The sequence below is a fragment of the Macaca mulatta genome, chromosome 12, assembly GCF_049350105.2.
Source record: "Macaca mulatta isolate MMU2019108-1 chromosome 12, T2T-MMU8v2.0, whole genome shotgun sequence".
NCBI lineage: Eukaryota > Metazoa > Chordata > Mammalia > Primates > Cercopithecidae > Macaca > Macaca mulatta.
Window position 1 is genome coordinate 64,770,350 of NC_133417.1, and position 17,138 is coordinate 64,787,487.

A 17,138-nucleotide genomic window follows, 5' to 3' on the forward strand; every position below is an offset into this window, starting at 1 on the left:
TAAACCTTAAGAATTCTGAATAGCAGTCACCAGAATGAAGGTTGCTGGTTTACATTCCTAGTTGTATTTGCTTGAGGGAAAATGCTTTTTTGTCCATTAGGTGATCAACCAGGGTAACACAAGAAAAATCATAGTCTTTTAGCTGATTTATAATGATTTTTTTTTTTCTCCTATCAGAGAAAGAAGGAGCTGAACTATTCTCTGACTTGTTTGGTGCAGAACACGACAATAACGTCAGAATCTATCTGAATATTCTCTAAACTTGGATTTTAAAACCTTTAAATGCCGAAGAAATCAGTCACATTAGTTAAGGTAGAATCAAAATGAAGAATTACTCTCTGATTTTACCTACCTGCCTTCATTTTACATATAAAGCCCTTTTTTTCTTGACACGGGGATAGCTGCCATAATCCTTCCGGGATCCTCAGGGCAACACAATGATGGGGCTTGAAGTAGTCTGTGTCTGGCTTCCGAATGCCCCAGTTTGACTGGTCTGTGGGAGTTCCATCAAACCACTTTATGGTTTCATCTGTGAGAAAATTGCTGACTCATTATGAATTATGTGCATGGTTACCAAACATACTAAGACTGGAATTAACCATAAAAAGCACCCCCTGAATTTAATGAGACTCTTGAACTAATACATTCAACTCAGTAAATATAGTCATGTACTCAGCATCAAAAGGTAGGCGTTAATAAAGTTGCCTCTTTATTTTAGGTACAGTGTTCTAATTTAGGTCATTTAGGTTATCATGTTTCTTAATGTGACAGTTTGAATTTTGAAATATTCCATATATATACGATCAATTTAAAGAAATCATTTGATAAACAAAACTAATTGAGTCAAGAAAAATCCTTTGAAGTCCTAACATCTTCATCATTACAAAAAGGCTCGCTTTCTAAAAAGATTTTACAGTGAATTTCTTTAATAGCAAGCCAGCCATGTACCAAAGGGGTAGGGGCGGTAGGACAGTCCATCCCATGTGTGGGCAATAGTGTATTGTCTGAAAATAATTTAAAACTAACAATACAGCTAACTAAAAGTTGGTCTGCTTTTTATTATCACCATCTGCTTGAAATTCTGAACAATGTTGGTGATTAAAATACTCCTCCTCGAAAGGGTAGGCTCACCCCCCACCTTGGTACACCACTATAACAAGCTCTCCATACCAATTAAAATAATTTTCTTCACAAGTACCTTTCAATAACCATCAATTACATAAAGAAAAGAATACCATGATTCCATTTTATTACAAACTCTGGTTTTTATGAGTAACAAATCAGAATCCTAACAGCACAGTTTATCATGGAAACATTTCCATAACTCTATCGTGCTTTTATAACATTTAGAAACCTGGGATATTTTCAAGTAAATATGGTTTTGGTATGCGGTGACTAAGTCTGTGAACACAAAGTTCCAGTCAAGCATCCTCCTGCTAAGCATAAAGATAAACATGTTATTGTTTGTTTGTTTTTATTTTTGGTGTTCTGGGATTATTTTAAAAGACAAAAGCGTAGAGAAAAGGGTTGCAGTGTTGTTTTTGGAAGAAATGGCTTTAGGCTTCATGCTATTTTTTTTCACAGAAAATGTATCCAAGGAGAGTTTTCTGGCTCACAGATGCCATTATCATCAGCTTTAACAACCATGTATTTATTTATGTCCTCTCCTCTACCCAAATCACTTACTGTTACCATCAAATTGAGCATTCAACCAAACCATCTGGACAGAAGAACCAAAAGCAAACAGCTCTTCTAGGAGAAATGCATTTTCAGCCTCATCCTTGATTGTTAAAAGATTAGAACCTATAAGAGAGACAAGTAGCAAAGGAATATTTGTGTTTACACATAAATATACTTAAAAAAATGTTTCCTATACCATTATTTGTAAAGCTCAGGTTTTGAAAAGTGAAAATTTCCATTGTAAATAAGATACTTTAAATTAAAAAAGTAAAACCACAGTTTTAAAAAGATATAAGCTTGCACTTCAGAAGTTAAGGCATAGAATATTAATTTTAGGGAACATTCAAAATTCATAATGCAAATGCATGCAAAAGGAGCGTTTTCTTCAGAAAGTGCAGTGTGCTGAGACATCATCTCAGGTTTCCAAATTTACACTGGACACTGTTTCATAGAGTAGCCGTCCTCCAAACAAGAAATGTTAATAGTATTTATTTTTTCAATAGTTTTTGTTGCTTCTAAAGTCACTAAATAATGGGATGAATAAAGAAATCCACATTGTTTACTGAAATGGCAAGAAAGAGCACATGAAAGCATTTTTACCATCACAAAAACAATTACCTTCCTTTTTGCAAAATTCATGAGCAGCCTCAAAACTCATACTGTCTAGGACTGTAGAAAAACTGTAGCAATTACTTTTAAATTTTATCCAGGGAATAGATGTTTCGGAGCACAACTCTGGGTGTTCAGATGGTCTTGTTTCTGTGAAGAAAAACCAGTTATGATTTCAGGGTGGTGACTGGGTTTATTTATTGAGATAAATATTATACTACATTTTATAAAAGACCAAGCTAAATATGTGTAACAAGATTTTCATGGTAATACTCCAAAAGATTGGGTTTCATGTAAATGATTATAAAACTACGACCAGTTTATAGCATTTCTGACAGAAAGAATCTTTACATAAACATAACAAAATATGCTAATGCACAGCTTTGTAGGCTTAGTTTGGGTGCTGCCTGGGTGAGCGTGGCTCTTTCATGTTTACAGTTAGCATCCTAAAGGTTGGAACAAGCAGGGGCTATGACTCCCAGAGAGAGTGGCAGCTGACTGACGCTGGCAAAAGAGATTTCCAAATGTATGCATTTCATGCAGTGCCGTGTATCACAGATTTGAAAAGTCCTTACCCACTAATAAACCTATGAAAGAAAATAATGCATTCAATAAAGTATCATAATGTAGCATAACATAAAATAAATAAGGGAACTCCAGGGGGATTTTATTTCAGAGAGCCAGCATGAGAGTTAGACACATCCATGCTGAGATCCCGGCTCCACCACTTATTAGCTGCGTGGCCATGGGCATGTTACCTTGCACTTGGTTTCTTTATAAAAGAGAGCTAACAACAAAACCTTTAAAAATATTTTTTTTAAATTACAGAAAACTTTTTAAGAGACAAAGTCTCACTCTGTCACCTAGGCTGAAGTGCAGTGGCACAATCATAGCTCACTGCAGCCTCAAACTCCTGGATTCAAGTGATCCTCCAGCCTCAGCCTCCCAAGTAGCAGACTACAGGCACGCACCACCAAGCTCAGATAATTGATTTTTTTTTTTTTTTTGTAGAGAAAGAGTCTCACTGTGTTAACCAAGCTGGTCTCAAGCTCCTGGTCTGAAGAGGTCCTCCTGCTCCTGCCTCCCAAAGTGCTGCGATTACTGGTGTATGCCACACAGCCACCTTCCTTACAAGTTGAGAAGTTTCAATGAGTTAAAGCCTGACACTTCTGAAGCATTCAATAAATGCATTGTTATTGAAAGGACAAGATTCCAAGAAAAGGCAAGAGCTAACAACAACAAAAAAAAGCGGGGGGGAGGGGGAAGGACAGCTTTTATGGTGTTTTAGAAGCACAATTAGCTTTTCCAAGATACATGTGGCTATCATTTATATTTAATCTGGATTGTTTTGATCTAAAGATATATAATTTGTATGTTATTTGATACAGTACCCAGAATGCAAGTAAATACACGCACTTTTACTAAATGAGAGATTTAAAAGGAGGCCAGCTTGTGTTAGCGAATTCTGTGCAGGAAACCTGATTTCTACTCTTGGTACTGGTGATGGACAGCTGTGAGACACTTAGGAAGCTATTTAATGCTCTGAATTTACATTTCATTTTTAATAAAGGGGTTAGGACAGGTGAACTTTAAGTGTAAATGAGATATTATGTAAAGTGCAGAGCCAGATAGCTACAAAATATCCAAACAATATCACCATCATCTTATTGTAGCTCTGGAATCCTATCCATCTTTGATTTAAACTTGAATCCTCAAAGTCCTCCACACATGCTTGAAGCCCATGTTTCTCATCTAATTTCCCACCCCTCCCTTACGCCTAACCTGCATTCAGGCAAATTCCAACATCGGCTTTGCCGGACATCCTAGTCCTGCCTTCCTTCCCCATTTTCATCCAGCTTTTCTGCTCAGAATGCCTTTCCATGTCCCATTATTAGCCATCTACACCCACTCATTTATCAAGGCCCATCTGCACTGCCGAGTCCTTCAAGAAGCCTTTCTACCTTTCTCCAAATGGATACAATGCATTCTGTTTCTTGATAACCCCCACAACATTTGCTACCTCTCTTGTATCATTTTGTAGTTCTGTTTTTCTTTACATCACCCACCAGACCAGAGGCTTCTTGAAGACAGAGACTTCTTACTATACTCATCCTCATATCCCTTGCTTAGCATAGTGCCTTGCATACAGTAGTTACATAGGGTATATTTTTGAGTTGAATAGAATTGTACCTACCAGGGGGCACATGACAAATGGCACCTTGCAGAAATGACTCACAGGCTGTGCTATGCCAGCGTCCGTTGGTGTCGGCAAAAACGCAGTCACCATGGAGGGAGGACTCCTCGTCTTTCCAAAAAGTGAAAGAGGATTTGGTGCCATCAGACCAGTCAAAATTAAGACCATTCTGTGGAGGAAAACTGAGCCATCATTTCCTTGCCATGACTGCTGGCAGCATCACCCAATGTTATCTGAGCATACTACAATTCCCACATCGATTGCTATTTTCACACACCTGTTTAAAGAGGGGCGAGGACATCTGTGAATACAGCTTGACAAACACGAATATCTGCCACAAATGAGATCTTTTTTGATTTGTAGGAATTCTTGGCTCCCTGCCACTATGATTTTCTAGTAAGCAATCAGCGTGAAATTGGACCAGTACCTTGTCTTTTACAGTGAAATACATTTCAGATCGATCAAAGATTCAAACATAAAATTAAAAATGTAAACATGTTAAAGAAAACTTGGTTAAATTTTTTTATGCTGTTGGTGTGGGGAAAACCTTTCTAAGTCATAGAAAATCCAGAGGCCATAAAGTAAAATTGACTACATAAAGTTAAAACATTCTGTACTACATGATGCAATAAATCATCATGAAATATCATTCATTTATCTCTCCCACTGGCAAGGATTAAAATTTTGAGAATACCTGGTGTTGGCAAGGATGTGAAAAAATTAGACATTATCACATGCTGTTGTTGGCATGTAAATTGGTGCAAACTCTTGGAGGGCAATTTGGTAGTACTTGTCAAAATTTAAAGTGTATGCAGCAATTTTACTTCTAAAAAATTATCCTACTGGAACAAGGATATTTCATGTGCATTGTTTATAACTGTGAAAAACAGAGAAGAACCCAAATGCCTATTCACAGGAGAATCGTTTAATAAGTTGTAGTACCTCCTTACATGCTGTGTTCTAAAGAATTCACGAGATTTTTATGTGCTGACATGTGAAATTGTAAAAGATATATTAAATTAAAAAGCAAGTTTAAAGACAGCATATAGAATAGGATCTCATTTGTGTTTGAAAAATAATATACATATTCTTCCATTACGTGAATATATATGTGCATACATGGAAAATTTCTAGATGGCACGCAAGACAGTGTTCACAATTACTGACATTAGGGAGTAGAACTAGGGGTCAGGATAGACTAGTGTACTTTTCGCTACTTTGAGTGTACAATATTTTTATTTAAAAAATGAAAATAACGTATTCTCTAAACCACATCCCTAGAGGAAAATAAAACCTCAAGTGCTTAATTATAAGGGGTACTGAACTAATTAATAATCACATTTCTAGACAAGAGGAATGATTCATTTTTTTCTTGGAGATTCATTAAATGCCACCAATTCCCAAATGCAGTGCTTGAGTTTCAGATGTGTTCCAGTGCACAGGCAAGGCAGTATCGGGGTACTTGGAAATTTTCAGAGAACCTTTGAAGGGTATTGATTTCCAGACATTAGGCAAGTGGATGTTTACCCTAAAGAGGTGTGCACTCTTATTTTGTAGTCATAGGCTGCTCATAAGGTTGGTCAAATAATTGCATAAACCAATTATTTAAGTATTATATTTATTATTATTTTTGAGATTTTTTTTTTCAGTGCTAATTTCAGTGGCCAGATCACGAAGGAGGTAGATGCTAAACTTAATTATTCAAAGATGTCTCAAGGGAGTTAGGATACCTACATCTGTGGTGAACAGTCCAATCCAGTGGGCGTATCCTAGCCGGTTGAGGACAACAGTGAGGAAGGACTGGTGATACTGGTCTGTGATGCTGACCAGCTGTGCTCCGTGCATCAGGCAGGTTTTTATTGCTGCATACCAAGTCATATTTGCATTAATTATTTTGTAAGTTCTGTTGCCATATTCTAAGGTATTGGGCATTGGATACATATCAGATGTATTTACACCACGTCCAGAAGTATCTAGAACAAGAACAGCAACAAAGATCATTTGTAGCATGTGGATGACAAAGGAGGAGGCAAAGCTTAGCATAGATCCTTGTCACTATGATCCATGTTGATCACAGAGCTTTCTTCTGGAATTGACTGTTTCAAAACGAGGACACTATCTGAAAGTGTAGGTGATGCTAAAAAATGAGAACACTTAGGAAATTTAATGAATCATTTTTCAAAAACAAACATTGATTGAACCATTTCTAGAAGATTTCCCATTTTTGACCATCCTTTATCAAATTGACTGCTTTTTGGTGGAACTGATGGTGATCTTCTTAGGTGGGTTTCACTCCACTAACTACACTTGGCCTAATCCACACTGCTCTGGCAGAACTTAGTGCTTATTAGTAGCAGAGAGGCACATGTTATATAGTCACATACTGCATTGCAAACCTAATATTACAGGTGCATATTATCAGGTAAAATACTTGATAACACTTTTGACACTGATAGTCACTATTGTGCTTAATGTTAGCATGTATAAATTCTAAAAGGAACTTTAAAAAATAAAGTTAATAAATTCTTAGAAATACACACTGTTCTTATAAACAGTTACTATTAATATGTCACCTGTCACAGTCAAGGTTTATAAATTAAAAGGCAAGGTTTTCCCACACGTTGTCAAGCATTGGTGCTTGAGTGTTCGTGAGTGCCTCTGATCATGTGAAAACCAAGCCTGTGTTTATGAACAGGTGTTTCCTCTCTAATATGTGTGTTTGCCTTTCTGTTCTGTATTATGTTATATACTAGGATAGATTAAAGGTTTAGAAAACCTAAAGGACAAAAACAAGGCAAGAATTTTTGTACCTTCTGATCCAAAGTGACTTGAATTTCTGTGTACTGGTTTAACAACATTTGGTGTTGGAAAGAAGCATGTGAGGTGTGGATAGGTCATGAGACTGGGACTTAATCCTATTCCTGGCCCTAACTGGCTAAGAGCCCTTGGGCAAATAAATCTTTCTAAACCTCAAATTTATGGTCTCCAAGAGATGATGATGATCTCCCTTGGAGAGGTGTGGATGGAATTGAACAAGATATCCACACAGCGCACACACTATTGTATGGAGACACAGAAAGCATCCTATGATTGTTGCTTCTTCCTCCACTCTCCGCCTCCGGTCATACTCCCTCCAATAAAAATGGCAAAGTGGGAAACTGACCTTTATCTGAAACCATTACCTCAATATAGCAGCCATACATATGGAAAAACCAAAGTAAAATGAATCTATTTAATTTCTATAAATTGTGATGGGTCACACTTTTATCATATTTTTATTCTTTGCTAGAAGTCTGTGCCCAGCCTATATGTCCAGTGTAATGGTTATTCATACAAAATAAAAATAATATCAAAGTAGCTATTTTAAAATGCTAACAATTCGTAAAATTAAATGAAATTCTTTGTATATGTTACCCAAACGCCAATTTGACTGTTTTTTTTCCCCACTGAGTTATATGTCTGTATTTTTACATATATAAATTTCTCCATATGTAATTGATTCCATTAAGTTTCAAAACAAGTGATTTTTGAGCAGCAGGGTTTTTCCACCCATTGCCCTGAAAAAGAAAGATCTATTGGAAACCAAGTTCTAAACTGGGGAGTCTTGCTTTGCCATTGTGTCTCTTCTTATTTGGTTTCTTAATTGTTTTGGTAGATAAAAGACTTTGGGTTCAAGCCCAATGTGAGCACATATGTATCTGGCAAATGGAGAAGAGGAGCAGAACTTGAATAGTCATTGTTGGCTACAGTAATTAGTGCAGTTGAACAATACTTTTTGGAAATAATTAAAAACTCTATTATTTGTTAAATACATGCTAGAAGTATGCTAAGTGTTATATATACATAGAGTGTGTGAGATGGTTATTACCACATTTTGCAGATGCAGAAATCATGATCACAGAAGGTCACAACTTGACTGAAGCTTATCTACAAAGGAGGGTGGGAACCCATGTGTGGTGGGCACTCCAGTGCCTATGCTCTCAATCACCACTATTCTATACTATCTCTAAAGGCAAATCTACACTATTAGTCCGAAAAATACCAAAGAGAGAAAGTGATCAGAGGGTAAATTCCAAGAATAAATCAACATTAAGGTAGTGGAATAAAATCATTGTGTTTAACTGAGATTCTCTTGAGTGTGTTATTTTTGTTTTGTTTTGTTTTGTTTTGTGTTGTGTTGTGCTGTTTTCCCAGAGACAGAGTCTTGCTCTGTAGCCCAGGCTGGAGTGCAGTGGTGCGATCTCGGCTCACTGCAACATCCGCCTCCAGGGTTCAAGTGATTCTCGTGCCTTAGCCTCCCTAGTAGCTAGGACTACAGGTGCCCACCACCGTGCCAGGTTAATTTTTTGTATTTTAGTAGAGACAGGGTTTCACCACGTTGCCCAGGCTGGTCTTGAACTCCTGAGCTCAGTCAATCCACCCGCCTTGGCCCCCCAAAGTGCTAGGATTACTGGAGTGAGCCACCGTGCCCAGCAAGGATTACTTTTGTTTTTAAGCCTAGAGTTCCTCATCTGTAAAATGGGAAACTTTTACTTACTTCATAGAACTGTCTTGAGGATTTTATGGCAAACTGAGCATACACTCAAGGCACAGTGTCAGGCACATCATAAATGTGTAAGTACCTGGCATGCTCATATTATTTCTTTCCCTACAAGGCTCTGCTGTTCCCATATTACTCTTGCTATTACAGATCTAGTACCTTTTTTTCAGTTCCTGACCACTATAATGTTTAAGTGGTAACTGAGAACCAGAAATGGAGCTTCCCTGGCACTGCTTTTTCGAGGATGGGTTGATAGTAACATTAGAGACTTCACACGTATGCCACATTCAGAAGTAAAATTCCTATTCCAAATAAGCATATATATATATATGCTAGACTGCCCAGAGTTCCACACAGCTCTAGACACCAACTATGGGTTTCTTGGGTGGTGTGGGCAGGGGTATATACCCAGCATTCAATAAAAGCGTGAGCTGTTGTTTTTATTTATACTACTCAAGGTCAGTTATAGTGCATTCACACTGCTCATTGACCCTGTTGGCTATTTGTAATAGTGTGGCTTTGACATTTCACACAGAAACCATTTGGGGGTTCTGCCCATCAGGTCTAGAAGCTTGCTGCATACCACATTTAGCCACAGAGACCATTTTCAGGGTTCCAAAAATGGAGCCAGTGTGAGTTGGTTTATTTCCCTGATTCTTTCCCAACATTTTCTCAGTGACCTTTAGGAATTACCTGAACAGATACATAATCCCAGAACGAAGCAGTAAAACCATTTAATATGACTAAGATAGATACATAAATCTGGTCATCACTCAAGTGGCCTCAGCAGTCCTTAGAATCCCACTAAAGGGCGTAAGACTAGGGTAGAGGAGATTAAATAACTAAACTTAGGTAAAGCCAAAGAAGTGCCTGACGCTGTGAGCCATGAAGCTGTTAGCTACACAGCTGTGTAAAACCAACATGGAAGAGAAGGATGGACTTTGGAAATGAAAGGAATAAAAATCCAAATATTTCTCACCTTGCATTTTTTCACATACAAACCCATAGCCTTCCTTTCCACAGTCTTCAAAATACCATTTTCCAGTGAAATGAAAATTGGGATTACTTGAGAGCAAGGCACAGAGAGGAATGTGTTTCTGAACTTCAGTGGTACTGTGATTTGGAATCTTTAAAATAATGCATATTATCAAAAGTATGATAACATATAGCATTATTATAACATTAAAATTTGTATTAAGAACATTATTTTTAAAATTAAGACACCATTATTCCTTTATTTGCATTTAATAAACTTATTCACAAGTCATTTCATAACCTACAAAATAAACAATTATTGTGATGAGTAAAGTAATTATATTTATGGAACACATAAAATTATATCAAATTACATTAAAAATTAATGTATTAATGACAAACTAATATAAAGTTATACCTACAAAATACAGGAAATAAAAAAGCTTTAATAAACAAGTCTTGAATAAAATATCTTGCCAAAGTGATCTCTAAAAAATGAATCTTAAAACTTACATTTATTGTATCAAATGGAGACCAGTTAGAATATACCACAGGCTTTCCATTTAGCCATGTTTCATAATCATCATTTTGTAAACCTATCCACACATTAGTGGTCTGGCCAAAAAGATTCATAGTAATGAAAGCTGAAAAGCAGGAATACATTATCTAATTTAATACTGCAGAAAGCATTTGGGTAATCACTGAATCCTATTTATAGCTATGATTATATTTAAATGCCAGCAAAACATAATTATGAATCATTTGTAGGAATTTGTTACTTCATCCTTGTTAAGGTAATGCAGTTTCTTTCACTTTTGTTTTAGTTTAAATTGACAGAAATTAGCTGGATAACCTGAGATTTCATCATATCATTAACAAAACAATTTCCAGTGTTCATTAATTACCTTTCTAAACAAAAGAGGATTTACCTACTATATTTAAACTAAAGTAAATAATTGTTTAAATATCAAACAAAAGCATGTAGGTAAGTCTAAAGGGATCTAAAAATCATACCATGCAATTACATGTAGATTATACCTGAGACTCTTTTAGCCATTTTGAAATATAGGCCATAAACATGTCCTTATTCTTTCCACTGCTACTGGTAAGAGAAAAGGCTCCCAAACCCAGCAGTTTATAAGCAATGCAGCACACTAACTTTCACAGATATCATGAAATAAAATCTATGGGTGAAAGTGAAAATTCATGTATCATCAGCAATACAGTATTTTAAATGTTGATTTGGGAATGTTAGTATTGGTGGGGGGATATTTTAATAAATACTTGAACAAAAATGGTTATCTTGGCCTGGTTGGTTGGATCTTGAGTACTCTACCTTGCTCCACCTCACTTTCAATGGCGACCAGGGTCCCTGCTTCTTCAGCACAGAAATGTTGAGCATGCGTCCAGTTCTTCCAACTGCTTGGGTCTTTGGGGATATTCAGCAAAAGGCACTATCAAAAAATGTCAAAACAAAACATTCATTTCTGTATTTTTCTAAGTGAATTAAAAATGTCCCAAAGACACTGAATATCAGTTTTGAAAATTCTTTATACTTTCCTTGGGCAGAAAGAACTCATTTTTCTCTCAACTCCTCCAAAGGTGTTACAGTAAAACAAAGAGGAGCAGCTTTCAGGGTGAGTTAATGACTTGCCTGCATTTGCCGCAGGCAGGAACAGAAGCAGGGATGCGTTTTGTCATGTGAAATGTCAGAACAATGCCTTCAGCACAATGAAATGTAGTATTCTTCCTAAAAAGGAGCCACCCTGATTGCAAAGTTTACACTGGCACATTTAATCTAAAAAAAAAAAAAAACCATTCTAGGGGTGGCAATGAACAGCTTAGTTCAATTTTATTTACAAACACACTTCCTTACTTTAAGTGAGAGAGAAATAATGGGGAGTCAAAGCGCATCAGGTGTTTAAATTCACTAAATACTTGGTCACTAAGTCTATTGGCAAGAGCCAGAGAAGAAAAATAAATGATTCCAGTGGGACAGAAAGCAAGGGTATGACCAAAGAAACCTGGAAGAAGTAGAAATGAAGGGGAAGGTTGGCCATCAATGTTAAAGAGAACACAAAAAAGGTTGTGGAATTTGGTAATAAAAGTTGAGTGTTATGCAGGAGAGAATCATGTCTGTATCATGGCAGAGGTTTCCTTTCTTTTCTTTTCTTTTTCTTTTCTTTTTCTTTTTTTTTTTTTTTTTTTTTTTTGAGAGGGAGTCTCGCTCTGTCGCCCAGGCTGGAGTGCAGTGGTGAGACCTTGGCTCACTGCAACCTCCGCCTCCTGGGTTCAAGTGATTCTCCTGCCTCAGCCTCCCGAGTAGCTGCGACTACCCGTGCGTGCCACCACGCCTGGCTAGTTTTTGTATTTTTAGTAGAGAGGGAGTTTCACCATGTTGGCCAGGATGGGCTTGATCTCTTGAACCTGTGATCTACTCGGCTTTACCTCCCAAAGAGCTGGGATTACAGGTGTGAGCCACTGTGCCCAGCCGCAGAGGTTTCTTTTTTATGGGATGGGATGAGAAATAGAATGATACATACTTGACAGGACAGGCAGGGTTAAAGATGAGTTTGTTTGTTTTTCCCCGAAAGTTCAATGAAATTTAAGAATGTTGGTAGGACCAGATGGAGTTAGGTGAGAGGAAAAGATAGAAGAGAAAGGTTATAACGGGTCAGGCAAAATTCCAGAGAGGTCAGGAGAAACTTTATGCAAAGGATATTTCATCTGGAATTGCTGGGGATTCTTCTCTCATATTCAATTCTCTCATCAGTGAACACAGATGACCAGAGTGATTGATAGGTCAGAACCTAAGATCTTGCCACTGAGAAAAACCCAGCTACGGGATAATTCTAGGTTAGCATGGAAGCCTACACTTGAACAAGCATCCTTTCCTACCTTATTTTGGAATAGTATCTGATATAGTTTGGATATCTGTCCCCTCCAAATCTCATGTTGAAATGTGATTCCCAGTGTTGAAGGTGAGGCCTGCTGGGAGGTGATTGGATCATGGGGCAGATCCCTCATGAAGGCTTAGGACCATCCCCTAGGTGATGAATGAGTTCTCAGTTCACGCGAGATCTGATTGTTTTGGAACCTCCTCCCACCTCACCTTCTTGCTCATGCTCTTGCCATGTGACATGCTGGTTCCCTGTTACCTTCCGCTATGATTGTAAGCTCCGTGAGGCCCTCACCAGGAGCAGGTGCCGGCACCATGCTTTTTGTACAGCCTGTGGAACTGTAAGTCAAAATAAAACTATTTTCTTTATCAGTTACCCAGTCTCAGATATTCCTTTACAGAAATGCAAGACTAGTCTAACACAATATCTTTCCCCACCATTCTTTAATTTCCAAATTTGTCGGTTCTCCACCCCTTCCCCACCATCACACACCCCTTAAAAGCAGAGAGACTCTTACTCCTCTTTGAACATCACACCAGAGAAGGTCCCTAGTAAACATTTATTAAGCAAAATAAAAGCCAACAAACCTGAAAATGGTTGTCAAATGACATTGTCAGGCATTCTAAATTTAGCTCAGTGGCTCTCCAACAGGACAATTTTGCCCCTCATGATATATTTTGATAATGTCTGCAGATTTTTTTCATTTTTACAACTGGGGAGGGGATTGCTATTGGCAACTAGTGGGTAGAGACCAAGGATGCTGCTAACCATTTGCAAAGCACAGGTCAGGTCAGTCTTCCAAAAGAAAGAATTATCCAGCCCCAAATGTCAATAGTGCAAGGTAATTCTTTTTAAAACTCAGTCCTGATCATGTCACCCTTTAGTTTAAACCCTTCAGGAATTTTCCACTGCCCTTAGGATAAGAAACAGAAACCCTGAACTAGCCTGAAACCCTGAACTAGCTTGAGTTGCCAACTAAGAGAGAAAATACATTTTCAATTCTTCTGGTCCTTTTTGTCTTGTTTGCTTCACAAAGAAACTGAATTGGCTTTTAAGGAGTTTCATTTTATAACAACTATCCTTTTATCTATTTCCTTTCACTTTGCCTCTTTCCTCTAATTACAAATTCTAAAGAGTGGCACATATTAATTATTGGGAAGTCTTATCATTTAATGTGAATTCACCTTGTGTTCAGATAGTTACACTAATGAACCATTCATAAATACCAATGAACCTCATTGGTTCAGTTAGCTCAATAAATCTCTCCAGAAAAACACCCCCCTCTGCTTCCTCTATGTTTGCCTCAGCCAGGATTTACTAGCTTGACTACGGAAGTGTGGCCTCCCATTACCACGACTTCATTGTTTCTAAAAATATAACATATTTACTAACACACTCCGAAATTGTGTCATTAATAATTAAGGCAAAGCAGCAAGATGAAGTGCAGCATCCTTAATTAAAAATTGTTTACTTACTAATTTGTAAAATGTGATCAAGTTTAATGCATCTCTGATTATTACTGTGAATTAAGGAGGTCCTACTCTATTCTAAATGGGCTTTCAATATAAGATTCTTTTTTGTCTCAAAATCATTTCTAGCTCAATATTTGAAAATGAAATTCAGTTCCCTCCAAACTTGGTCCTTTCCCAGTGTTCCTACTCACAATGAATGGCATGGTCAGCATGCACTTATACACATACAAGAAGCCTGAAGCCTCAGAGGCATCCTCACCTTTCCACTCCATCTCCCCAACAGCCATACCATTTGGACATCTCATTTCCCAAAGAGTCCCCTCACCCATCCCCCATTCCCACTGCCTCATGGTCTCTGCTACCACCATCTTAGCCCAAGCTACTAATTCTTGCCTGCACTATAGCAATAGCTTCCTAACTGCCCTTACCTTTCTCACACTTGCCCTTCTCCCATATATCCTTGGCACTGTACCTAGAGTAACTTTTAAAAATTTGGTCCTGGTCATGTTCTTCTTTAGTTTTTAACCCATCAAGAGTTTCCCATTGCTTTTAGGATAGAGGACAGTAGTCCAATACGGTATCACCCTTTCCACTTCTTTTGTCTCACCTTCTGCCACTCTAGTTCTTTATGCTTCCTTTAGTTTCTTAAATGTCATACTCCCCCTTGCTGCAGGACCTTAGCACATGCGGCTCCCCCTATTTTTAATGTTCCTTGCCTTTCTGACCACTTCAGTCATGTCCTCTGGCTATACACTTTTCTAGAACCACAAAACTTTCCTTCATCACAGACACCACAATTTTAAATTAAACAGCCATTTTCCTGATCGATTTACTAATGTTTGTTCTCCCTCTAATGTGTAAGGTCCAAAAGAGAAGGGGTTGTTTCTGTTTTTTCTCACCACTGAATTCCCGACATCCAGCATAGTCAAATGAATGAATGAATCATGGGTGAGACTATTTTTAAGGAAAAACTATGTTATGAACAAAATCAAATATTGACTAATCCCAAACTAGACGGTGCAAAGCAGCCATTACCACTCAATCTAGGTCTTGAATAAAAATATGTAAGTAGAAGCACAAGAGTTAATCACACACACACACTTAGAATTTCTTCCTCCCACAGATCTGCTGGGACAAGTATCTTAGATGACTCACTCTTCCTGGGTTAACCCCTGGTCAAACCTCTTCTACATTGTCAAACACAGAGAAAACTATTTATGAGACATCAGAAAAGATACTTAATTTCTGTGTATCTCAGTTTTAAAAACTCTAAAAGGTGGTTAATTCGTCAACAAAGTGGGATTTTTTTCCCTAGAAACAACCAATAAAAATTAGTCCTAGGAAATTCACAAACAAGAAGCAAAGTTTAATGGGACATAATATATTGGAACTTATTTCAGAATTGTGAAGCAAAGAAGGTCCATCATTGTTATCTCCCAGTTTTCCTTCTGTAGCTTTATTTATTAATAGGGAAAAACCATCCCACTCCTCTCAGCTATCAACTCTTCTATTAGCAGTTTTTCTAATAATCTGATAAACCCACCTGTTTCAAGGTGTAGATGACAAATGAGGCAATCTCAAAAATATTTCCCTTTTAAAAATAAAGGAAAGTGTTGAGACAAAGGAGTGAAACTCCAGTGGTGGAATTTTAGGCATTAATGTGCCGGGGAAGGCACTGTGGGTGGGGAGACATGCATGGTGACTCTGACACTGTGCCAGGTGAATTGCCACCTACTCATGAAGCCTGCTGTGATGATATCCTTTGTAATCAAATTCTCCTAATGCCTTGAAGAAAGAGTTGTGTAACTATGTTGAATTGCCTGGCAAATGTTGGCTACACATTAGAATAACTGAGGGAGCTTTTAAAAAATACGGATGCCTGGATCCCATGCAGATCAGCTAAATCAGAAACTTCAGGACGTCTCCTGCACCTTGATGTTTTTAAAAAGCTCGCCTGCTGATTCTAAATATTTGACCAGGGCTGAAAACTACTGATCTAGCTGTTAGTTATCAATAAATTTTTTTTATAGAACTCTGAGCTACATGAGGGTGTTTTAATCATGCCCCAGGGCTAGCTTCAGAAAGCGCCTCCTCTCCCCGCCATTCTCATGCATGTATTTATGCCCCTCTCTATTCCTTTCCTGGGAAGCATTCGCTTGCTCTTTTGCCCTGGGTCTGCTCCACCATCACTGCCACCATTTCCATAGATACACACTCTCTACATATGCACAGGAGGACACATGGGATGGAGCTGAACTGTGTGGGTAAAAATCAAGTTTGGGGGAAGGACAACAGCAAAAGGCTGACCCAGAAACAACTATTCCATGTTTCTAAGAATTATTTATCAAATGCTAAGGATTTGACTTGTCATTAATTTCCTTAAAATATCCTCTTTTAATCTTAGAAGAAAACCTGGGCAATACCATTCAGGACATAGGCATGGGCAAAGACTTCATGTCTAAAACACCAAAAGCAATGGCAACAAAAGCCAAAATAGACAAATGAGATCTAATTAAACTAAAGAGCTTCTGCACTGCAAAAGAAACTATCATCAGAGTAAACAGGTAACCTACAGAATGGGAGAAAATTTTTGCAATCTATCCATCTGACAAAGGGCTAATATCCAGAATCTCAAAGAACTTAAACAAATTTACAAGAAAAAAACAAATAACCATATCAAAAAGTGGGTAAAGGAGATGAACAGTTCTCAAAAGAAGACATTATGCAGTCAACAGACATATGAAAAAATGCTCATCATCACTGGTCAT

The 17,138-nt window shown here is 37.7% G+C and overlaps 1 protein-coding gene across 7 annotated transcripts in view; it reads right to left on the minus strand.

Moving 5' to 3' along the window:
• Positions 1–17,138, minus strand: part of PLA2R1 (phospholipase A2 receptor 1) — a 128,026-nt gene that overhangs the window by 12,224 nt on the left and 98,664 nt on the right. For 4 of the 7 annotated variants that reach the window (XM_077957093.1, XM_077957096.1, XM_077957094.1 and 1 more), the window contains 8 exons: positions 11,335–11,452; positions 10,512–10,642; positions 10,003–10,150; positions 6,218–6,456; positions 4,484–4,652; positions 2,299–2,439; positions 1,693–1,803; positions 353–529 (listed from right to left, as the gene is read on the minus strand). In XM_077957093.1, coding sequence (XP_077813219.1) covers positions 353–529; positions 1,693–1,803; positions 2,299–2,439; positions 4,484–4,652; positions 6,218–6,456; positions 10,003–10,150; positions 10,512–10,642; positions 11,335–11,452 — 1,234 coding nt within the window. Of the gene's footprint in view, positions 1–352; positions 530–1,686; positions 1,804–2,298; positions 2,440–4,483; positions 4,653–6,217; positions 6,457–10,002; positions 10,151–10,511; positions 10,643–11,334; positions 11,453–17,138 lie in introns of all 7 variants that reach the window. The other 3 variants (XM_015110225.3, XM_077957095.1, XM_028830752.2) reach the window with 1 other exon arrangement.